The 9,081-nt window shown below is 43.2% G+C and overlaps 4 protein-coding genes across 4 annotated transcripts; 3 read left to right on the top strand and 1 right to left on the bottom strand.

Annotated features, from left to right (window-relative positions):
* On the top strand, positions 1 to 1,180 carry uqcc3 (ubiquinol-cytochrome c reductase complex assembly factor 3). Its single transcript, XM_018728923.1, has 2 exons — positions 1 to 212; positions 721 to 1,180. The coding sequence occupies exons 1-2, from the start codon at positions 96 to 98 to the stop codon at positions 850 to 852; spliced, it is 249 nt and encodes an 82-aa protein (XP_018584439.1). The 5' UTR covers positions 1 to 95; the 3' UTR covers positions 853 to 1,180.
* A 1,101-nt stretch (positions 1,181 to 2,281) lies between these two features.
* Positions 2,282 to 3,473, top strand: LOC114909266 (distal membrane-arm assembly complex protein 1). Its single transcript, XM_029247123.1, has 2 exons — positions 2,282 to 2,729; positions 3,249 to 3,473. The coding sequence occupies exons 1-2, from the start codon at positions 2,504 to 2,506 to the stop codon at positions 3,311 to 3,313; spliced, it is 291 nt and encodes a 96-aa protein (XP_029102956.1). The 5' UTR covers positions 2,282 to 2,503; the 3' UTR covers positions 3,314 to 3,473.
* Positions 3,474 to 3,790: 317 nt separating this feature from the next.
* On the bottom strand, positions 3,791 to 6,278 carry faub (FAU ubiquitin like and ribosomal protein S30 fusion b). Its single transcript, XM_018728880.1, has 5 exons — positions 6,214 to 6,278; positions 5,532 to 5,613; positions 5,096 to 5,240; positions 4,227 to 4,282; positions 3,791 to 4,073 (listed from the first exon to the last, which is right to left on the bottom strand). The coding sequence occupies exons 2-5, from the start codon at positions 5,604 to 5,606 to the stop codon at positions 3,948 to 3,950; spliced, it is 402 nt and encodes a 133-aa protein (XP_018584396.1). The 5' UTR covers positions 5,607 to 5,613; positions 6,214 to 6,278; the 3' UTR covers positions 3,791 to 3,947.
* A 90-nt stretch (positions 6,279 to 6,368) lies between these two features.
* On the top strand, positions 6,369 to 8,570 carry mrpl49 (mitochondrial ribosomal protein L49). Its single transcript, XM_018728909.2, has 4 exons — positions 6,369 to 6,542; positions 7,296 to 7,449; positions 7,679 to 7,803; positions 8,144 to 8,570. Exons 1-4 carry the CDS (start codon positions 6,432 to 6,434, stop codon positions 8,288 to 8,290), a joined length of 537 nt encoding a protein of 178 aa, XP_018584425.1. The 5' UTR covers positions 6,369 to 6,431; the 3' UTR covers positions 8,291 to 8,570.
* The last annotated feature ends 511 nt before the right edge of the window (positions 8,571 to 9,081 follow it).

Below are 9,081 nucleotides of genomic sequence, written 5' to 3'. Positions count from 1 at the left end.
AAGCACAAGCGTAATGTGATACGCAAAGGTGTCTCTGTGGGCGGTACCTACGGATGAAGGGCTCCGAGTGTCTCTTTTCCCTCTGAAGCGGAGCTATGAGCGGCATGAGGACCCTCCTGACCTCTGGGGCTGCGGTCGCCATCGTGGGACTCGGGTTCGGCATGTGGTCGGCAATGTCCCCGGGGGATGAGCAGCGCCAGGAGATGCTGAAGGTGCAGGAACGCCGGGGGGGTCTAGACTAGCGATCGATGCAGCTCATGCTTGGTGCTTCGACTCGAGTTCGAGTCCCGCTGAAGTACCCCTTGATCCAGGGTTCTTACCCCAGTGATATAGTCAAAGCACCCTGCTGTGCAAATCACTGTAAGACCTTTTTTTTTCTTTTTTGAATATACAGTTAGGGGGGTGCAGCCGGTTCGAGTCCCACCTACTCAGTAGGCTACTGTAACACCACTACTTATCTGACACTTTTCTCAGGTGACTTACGCTGTTATCTACTTACAGTGAGTTATACAGCTGGGTAGCTTTAGTGGAGCAAAAAGTACTTAGGGGTACTACAACAGCCACTGAGCCAGGAGGTGGGATTTGAACCTGTAACCTCCAAGTCTAGAGGTAGCGGCTCTAACCGGATGCCAGCTGCTAATCGGTGTCAATTAATTTAAGGTGCACATGTTGTTGCATTAGGATTTCACTGGACTCGCTGTCATCCACTGTCTCCAACAGAACCTGCCGGAATCAAACCCCGTGCGCATGGAGGAGACGCGCCAGAGGAATGCGCTTGTGCTCCAGGTCCTGAAGGAAGCAGCAGAGACCAATGACAATGTTGCACGCAGCTTTCCTTCCAAGAGTAAATGAGGAGGGGAAAAAGGTGTTCCTGTAACTTGGATGGCTGAACGGACAGACGCTATAAAGTCGTGAAGTTAAGAAGAGGAGAGTAGAGAGACATCAGAGAGCCATCAGAGAGCTCCATGGATCCAACACACACAGTGACACAGAAAGGCATCCAACACATTCACGTGTAAACAAAATGTGCTGTTAAACTGTGTGTGTGTTTCTCGCTCCAGCACTGTGTGATGTATATATTGTACTCTGTTTACTGTATGAAGTAACTTGTTCAGGAAAACAGCTAAATACACTGGGCTCTAATTATTTTAAATGTGGTGCAGTCAATCAAAAACTTGAATGCTGAGCTTTATTTAGATGAGTATTTTTGATTTTTTTTTTTTCTGTTGGCTATATTACAGACTTCATGCATAAGTCTTTGGGTTTAATTGCATCTTGTCAACTTTTTCTAATTAGTGTTTATTTGTTTAGCAGACACTTATTTTCCAAAGCGACATACAATGATTATTCTTTGCTGACACCTATTACAAGGTTAAGAACAGAACGAGATGGCGCACCTCCATACGTAAAGGCGCTGTGTTGTACGAAGCCAATTAAACAACTTTAGCCATGCAAAAGCGACAGGAACGGAAATGTCGAGGCGCTCGTTCCCAACAAAATGGCATAATCACATATCGGCAGTGTCAGAGAACATTTCATGCGCAAATCGGCCTGATCAGCCATGTGCGCACGCACGCACGCACCCCCTCAGTCTGACCAGATAGTCCAAACAAACAAAACAATTACAAGGTGGCTTACAATACTAGATATGCACACTCCACTTTGAACTGTGGGAGGAAACTGGAGCACCGGCAGGAAACCATGCAAACTCCACAGACTGCGATGGACTCGAACCCACAGCCCAGGAACTGTGAGGCACCAGCGCTACTTGCTGCACAAGTGAAGGAAAATTTTAATTTTCACATACATCCACCGCTTTCCCTTAACCAACAAAGTTGAATCTTTTTCCTTTTTTTCCTCTGGGCAGGTAGCAGTTGTTGGCAATAACAACTTTGTATTTTGTATTGTATTTTCTGTAGGGGGGTGCGGTGGCACAGTGGGTTGGACCGGGTCCTGCTCTCCGGTGGGTCTAGGGTTCGAGTCCCGCTTGGGGTGCCTTGCGACGGACTGGCATCCCGTCCTGGGTGTGTCCCCCTCCGGCCTTACGCCCTGTGTTACCGGGTAGGCTCCGGTTCCCCGCGACCCCGTATGGGACAAGCGGTTCAGAAAATGTGTGTGTGTGTGTGTGTGTGTGTGTGTGTGTGTGTGTGTATTTTCTATGAGATGTACGTCGCTTTGGAAAAAAGCATCCGCTTTGTATTTGTGTCGCACTTCCCCCTCCTGTCCTGCAGGGGGTAGCACTGCGCCCGCGTTTGCAGTGACGCGCCGATTCCTAGAGCGAAGAAGAAGGCGGGACACACTTTGTACGGGGTCTTGAAGGCGCATGGCGCGTTTGGAGTTTACGTCGTTTTGAGGAAACCACAACGCTGGAGTGTCGCGTGATACAGATGCTAAAATAATTTTTAATCGCTGTTATAATGACATATTTGAAGGCATTCGAACGGACTCTACACTAGCTAGGCTCTGAGTCTGAAACGTTCGTAGGAAGATTTGTCCGGCAGCGATGTCCCCGCCGGCTGCGTCCGATTCCGAGCAGTCAGCCGCCGTGGTCGTGCCTGCTGCTCCATCCTCCGCCAGTCGGCCCTTCGGCAGCTGCTGGGGCTGCCGGGTCCTGTCCGGCGGCGGGCTCATCCTCTCGGGCGGGTACGTGTTCCACGCGGCCCGGCGGGTGATGCGCCAGGGCGGCCCGACCTCCATGGGTACGGTGGCCCAGATCGTCTTCGCCGCAGGTGGGTCGGGTCCTGTCCTGTCCTGTCCGATCCATACTACTACTACTTTACTGTATTTTAATGTACGCGGCATTCATAGGTAAGGTAAGAGAACACTTTAGTAGCCAAGTACTTAGTTAATAGCAGTATATATATTGGTCTTTATTAACTTAGCCGGCGCTTTTCTTCAAGTAGCATACAGACACTTTGCCTTTTTGTACAGCTGGGTAATGTCACTGTATCAGGTCAGGGTAAGTACCTTGGTCAAAGGTAGTGCAGCAGGATGTGAGATTCCTTCCAGGGTCCTTCAAGTGCAGGCTGGCAGCTTTCACCATTATGCCATCTGCTGTCCCTTTCAGATAGTTATCACAATATTGATGTGGTAGTCTGAAGAAAATCATTAGTGTACAAATGGTACAGTACTCTACAGGGATGTGTATGATCATATGACTGACTGTAGATGCACCAGAAACTGCTGCACTTCAAGTGTTTTATATCTTCTCATTCAGGAGTTTAAACTCATGACTTTTATCCTTCTAGTTTTGGCTTCCTGGGGGATTGTGCTGATTACTGACCCGGTTGGGAAGTCAAGCAAGAAGACATGAAGAGCTCCAGCTTCAACTTCCAGTCTTCTCACAGTGTCCCTTAACATGTGACCCCTCTTTTTTGGTTCACTTTCAGGGATAAATGCAGGTCTTTCAGTGTCTTGACCTGTAACTTTAACCACATTGTTACACTGCACTAAAATAAATGTGTTCTCTTGATTTTTCTTTGTCCATTCTCTGCTAAAGGACTCAGACAAGATCATACTTCAGATTCATCAGTATTAATACTGAGAACTATTTTACTATGCACCCCCTAGTCTATAAATAGGGTTTCTCACTGACAGCTTTAAAGATATCTTCATGTTCAATTTTATTTTGCAGTAATCCCAAATTGCTTCTTACAAGAAAATGCCCAAATGTATGCAGAGATTTAAGTCTCATTGATTTCAAGTGGCTGACAATTACATTTTCTGACATGTTGAAAAGAATATGGGAAATGCACTATGTTCCCTAAGATTAACTGTCAAAGAACAAACATGCGGAACATGAGAATTTATTTCCTTTCATTGCTGATTTTACTGCATTTTACCACAGCAAATTGCAGTGCGGCATAGGACAGGTCCATCCAGGAAAGGTGTTGTGCACAGCACACAAATGGTACACTGTGGTTTGGAATGGGTTGGGTCAGCTCTGCTTAGGAGTTGGCATTGGGGCCCTTCTTTTTGCCAAAGGTTGGAACCACATTGACAAAGCGACGATTGTACTGTATCCTCCTCTTTGCCCGGCCAGTCTTCTTCTTCTTCTTCTCCTGTTTGTCCACCTGCCAGAGAAAGTGTGTTAAGAACAGGCTCTAAGCTCAGGTTTTTTTTTTTTTTTTTTAAGTCTTGTTGCCACAAGGCCAACGTGAAGGGATGTCATCATATATTGTTACACTGCTTTGACAAGAGGACTCCAGAATTAGAGTGCACCTCACCTTGGGAGTCTGTCCTCTCACTTTCCCAGCTCGGGCCAGAGAGCCGTGTACTTTGCCTGAGAACCAGAAGGAGGAACACTGATGATTGAGCAAAACCAATTTACATTTTACATACAATGTGTGAACATTTTCCAAAAATCCCAGATATAAAATTGACAGAAACTCTGCTCAGACTGCTTATAAACTTAACATCTTCCAAAAAATGGGTAATTTCTCTAACTGGCCTTTGACCCTCAAGCTATACCTCTGCTCACTTCCTTGGTTCTCTCCCCACAGTCCCTTTCAACTCATTACTAATACTAGTGACTGCATGTCATTTTTACAGTATTTCTAAATGTTCTGAGGCAACAGAAACAAGGGAGATGTTGATCAAATCAAAGTGGTATTTGGAATAACTATCAGATTAAAGGCAACATAAAATGCTTTTTACATATATTTACTTTTATACATGAATAAATCCCAAACTTCATGTTGTGTACAATTTTTCAACTCATGTACATTTACACCAATTCGTGTGTGATTTAGCAGATATTTTTCACATAAGTGACATGCATCTCTGGGAACAATAGAAAAAGGGCATTACTTTAGCTTGCCTAACAGCTTCATTTAATCTGTAGTTTTACTGAATGCTTACCGAGTGCTACATTCAGCAATGTTTTTGCACTGTTAGCTGACTAATTCACTGGTCTGCTAATTTCCATGTCAGCTACATTAAATGAGCCCCAATTTATCTGTTGCCCATTTTCATTCATTAAATTTCCAAACTGAATGAAGTCAGCAGATGACAGCTGAGCAAACATCACAGAAAAAATGTGAATCTAATAAACAGGCTGCACTGTCTCACAATAAGTGAGAGGTTGGAAGCTCACCTCCCAGCAGTCGGAGAGCAACATTGAGTGTGCTGAATTCCTCAATGCCAACTTGTCCAATCAGATCCTCATCCTGCAGAGGAGCCCCACCAAGTGAAACCACCTGGTCTTCACGAGACACTCCCTCCAAAGCTTCAATGCAAGCCTTAAAAAAAAAAGAAAAAAAAAAAAAAACAATTTTTTAAAAACATGAAACTATGACTATTCTCACAGCCTAATTATTCCAAACTAGAGGTGCCTTCAAGGAATTTGTCAAAAATATTGTAAATGCCTTCACTGGATATTAAGAATATTCTGGATTTTTACTGAATTTTAAACTTCTCATCATGTATTATGTTTTTACAGGAAGCAGACCTTAACATGATACACACCTTGGTGTGAACAGACTACAAATAAAACATTTCAAATGAATGAAATTGTTGCTTTAAATGGTTACCTTGATGTGGGCAATGGCCTGTTCTCCAGACACCTCAAGGGTGTGCAAGCTCTGAGATTGCACAAACAACTGCATTTTCAACCTAGTAAAAGATGAGTACATCAGCTAAGTGATACAAACAGATAAATTTCAAAATGGTGTTAAATTAGGGACATGAATTGTAGGAAGTAAGGCCCAATAAGGCCTATTTTGCTAAATGATGGAATACCTCTGATCAACATATTTGTATTTCTCATATAAGAATAAAACGGGACAAGTGACTGAAATTAAAATCAGTGACTAGTAATATTATTAAATATAAACACACACACACGGGAACTGATGGAACAACAAATAGTGACGTTGTGATAAAGTCATAAATGACGCGGGAAATATCTACAGCTTGGATAACTTGTTGAAATGCAAACATATATGCAGAAAAGTTCAGTCAAGGGAGTTCCAAACAAGCCTTAAAACCAAGAAAAATGCAAACTATAGTATTGGCGACCGGTGCTAGGCTAGCAGCTACTGCAGCTAGCTACACTTGACTACGGAGCTGAATGTTTTCTATTTTAGAAAAAGTAAAGCGGAATTCTCTAACAAGTTAGCTAGTAAAACTAAACGTGACTATTTCAAGACTGCAACTGATTCTTAAAGGATAATTTTATACATAAAACCGAACCCAACACGTGGCCGAACTCACGTCGCTGCTAGCTGCTGAAGATGGAGAACAGAAAAGGAAGGAAGGAAGGGCCGTCAGCGCATGCGTAAATCGGTGTCACACGACGGAGAAATGGCACGTCATGCGCTTGCGCAAAATAGTGCTGTTGGAGGTAAACGTTGTTGTCTCAATAAAGTTTTATTCAACTCAAAGTACCTTTGACCTTCCTGTCCAGAGTGCTAGGGAAACCGGACAAAAACATGGCGGCACCAGTAGCGAGCCTGACCTCGCGACTCCGTATTCGATTGAAACCCTGTCAAACATGGTTAAAGCTGTTCAAAACTGCACTTCCATCCACGGTCCGGCTCCAGGTAAGTTGCAGCAGCGGGGAAGAGGACAAATTAGGAACGAGTACTACTTACAGTTACACTGGGGGTGATTCACTCATACATACATGATCACTGACACAGTGTGAGTGACTGAACATGTCCTGACTGATGATGTGAGAGGATTTACTTGGGGAAAAAAAAAAAAAGATAAAGTAGGATTCGTTCAGTTTAATTCCATTTTTTAGAGTGCTATTCTCACACAGTGACACGGCAAATTAATTTAAATTAAATAATTGGATTAAGTTTTAAATTTAGTTTGAAACTGCAGATATAGGTCATTTGTCCAAAGATGCTGTTCAGGTCTCCTATAGTGTGTGTGTGTGTGTGTGTGTGTGTGTGTGTGTGTGTGTGTGTGTGTGTGTTTTCCACTGATGTATGGATGAGTGATCCAGTGTAAGTAGTGTATCTAGCAGTGTAAAATCACCTGGCTTGGTGAAAGGTGTGTGGACTGGTAACACTACATAGAGTTAATTGGAAGTTATTTTGGAGAAAAGCATATGCTAAATAAATAAAAATGTAAGAATAACTAATAATTTTTTCAGTTTCAGTAATTAGCTAAGGTAAAGTGCAGCCACCATATATTCACAAGCTCATGCCTAAAAATGACATGTGTTTATTCATTTAACACTTTTCTCTAATTGACTCACGGTGTTACATTTGTACACTGAGCTACTGACAATGATTTACCCATTTATCACACTGCTTAATCTTTACTGTATCCTTTCTGTACACTAGACAACCAGCAGCACTGCGGGGGAACGAAGAAACACTGTTATAGTAGAATCTACGGAGGAATACAAATATGTAGAAAGATTGATCCCACCCACTCAGATTCCCACACCACCTCACCGTGATGGCCCCGCCCCTTCTGGATGGACCCCTCCATCAGGTGAAGCTTGCCCCTAAAGGGACAGTGTGCAACTTTGGCAGTACATTTATCCTTCTGTCATGTAGCATATTCAAATGCTGTGTTTCTCTCTTGTATCTATGATGTTTTTTGACACAGCATGAATTATAGCAACAACATTTAGGAAACCACGTCAGACTGTTTGGTTATAAGTACAGTGCTTTAGCTGCTCACTGCACTCTCCCCCCACCTTTGCCTCTTGCTGTTCTAGCTGTGCCTCCTGCTCTCCCTTACATGATCCGTCGCTCCCGCATGCACAACATTCCTGTCTACACGGACATCACCAACAGCACCCGCAAGACAACACTAGTGCGCAAGATAGAAGGAGACATCTGGGTGGGTTTCTTGATCTCTGTCCCTCCAGCCTTGCTTGCAAAGTTATTCTCTAACAGCTTTACATCAATAGCTGATCAACCTGTGTACTTTTTACAATATAAGACTTTGCCATTTATACTTAAATGTGTATATAAAGTAGGTTATAGGCCAAATTCCCTATAACCATTTATCTTATTTGAAATATCAGCGTGCTCAGGAGGGTTTGGAAGTCTGTTGACCTTGGACTTCCTAGGGGCTCATTTCTTCCTTTATAAGTTCAGTAATAACTGGACTAATTGGGGAATTGACTAGCAGCCTTTTCATTGGCTGTACATTTTACTTTCATGCTTTCATTTGGCAGGCACTGGAGAAGGATGTAAAGGAGTACCTGGAGCAGCTGACAGGCAAAGTCCCTCCCACATCAGTCAATGAGGTTACCAGAAGCATTCGCATCAAAGGCCACTATGATAAAGAGCTGAAAGATTGGCTGTTGAAGAAAGGATTCTGAATGGATGACGTCTGTAAATGCATTCAGTTTCAGACTCTCAGTTGCTCCTCACTTTGTAAAGAAATGTTGTCCCTTCTTACAGCAGTGGGATGTACAGAGACCGGACTTCCAGAGAAAGTAGAGTTCACAGAATTACTGTCACTTGCTGTGAGTCCATTGTCAAAGGGGCAAAATTTCTATAATTGTATGTTGATGTGGACACTCTGCCTTTGTAAATACCATGAGTCCTCTTGCCCTTGTTTGCTGACATGCATCATAATAAAAAGTCTCTTAACCGGTATGTATGGTTTTATAAATGCGAAACTTAATCTCCAAGGGCAATTTAGGTAACAAAGGCAGTACATTTGCAAGAGAAGTCAACCCTGCTCCCCAGGGATGTGTTTTGTGCTGGTTTTTGATTTATCATCTCATATTCCACTGAAACCTTTGTCTAAGGCAACTTGCTCTGCAAAATACGTGATAAGTTGATCCATTAACAGAACAGACCATTGCATCACGCCCACTGGACTGTAGGATGGAACCAGAACACCCAGAGGATACTTGTTCCAGTTCTACACCAATGTGCCATATTTGAACCTGCAGTCATGTCACTGTTACCTTCTGGTAGCATTTAGAATGTTCCCTAAGATGATTAGTAGTGTGATGGTTTGTGCTTTTGCATTTGGACCTAAAAGTCTGAGGTTCAAATCCCACTGTCTCCTTGAGCAAAGTACTTCCTTTAAAATTGCTCCAGTAAAACTACCTACCTCTATAAATGGATAAATAATTATAACTTGCTTTGGAGAAAAGCA

The sequence above is a fragment of the Scleropages formosus genome, chromosome 21, assembly GCF_900964775.1.
Source record: "Scleropages formosus chromosome 21, fSclFor1.1, whole genome shotgun sequence".
Lineage (NCBI taxonomy): Eukaryota > Metazoa > Chordata > Actinopteri > Osteoglossiformes > Osteoglossidae > Scleropages > Scleropages formosus.
This window is presented reverse-complemented; position numbering and strand designations above follow the sequence as displayed.

Coding starts and splice junctions, on each gene's coding strand:
- LOC114909266 (XM_029247123.1), top strand. CDS start 2,504: ATGTCCCCGCCGGCTGCGTCCGATTCCGAGCAGTCAGCCGCCGTGGTC. Junction 2,730..3,248: donor CCAGATCGTCTTCGCCGCAG/GTGGGTCGGGTC, acceptor TTATCCTTCTAG/TTTTGGCTTCCTGGGGGATT.
- uqcc3 (XM_018728923.1), top strand. CDS start 96: ATGAGCGGCATGAGGACCCTCCTGACCTCTGGGGCTGCGGTCGCCATC. Junction 213..720: donor AGCGCCAGGAGATGCTGAAG/GTGCAGGAACGC, acceptor TGTCTCCAACAG/AACCTGCCGGAATCAAACCC.
- faub (XM_018728880.1), bottom strand. CDS start 5,606: ATGCAGTTGTTTGTGCAATCTCAGAGCTTGCACACCCTTGAGGTGTCT. Junction 4,283..5,095: donor TGCTCTCCGACTGCTGGGAG/GTGAGCTTCCAA, acceptor TCTGGTTCTCAG/GCAAAGTACACGGCTCTCTG. Junction 4,074..4,226: donor TGAGAGGACAGACTCCCAAG/GTGAGGTGCACT, acceptor TTTCTCTGGCAG/GTGGACAAACAGGAGAAGAA.
- mrpl49 (XM_018728909.2), top strand. CDS start 6,432: ATGGCGGCACCAGTAGCGAGCCTGACCTCGCGACTCCGTATTCGATTG. Junction 6,543..7,295: donor CATCCACGGTCCGGCTCCAG/GTAAGTTGCAGC, acceptor TCTGTACACTAG/ACAACCAGCAGCACTGCGGG. Junction 7,450..7,678: donor TGGATGGACCCCTCCATCAG/GTGAAGCTTGCC, acceptor TTGCTGTTCTAG/CTGTGCCTCCTGCTCTCCCT.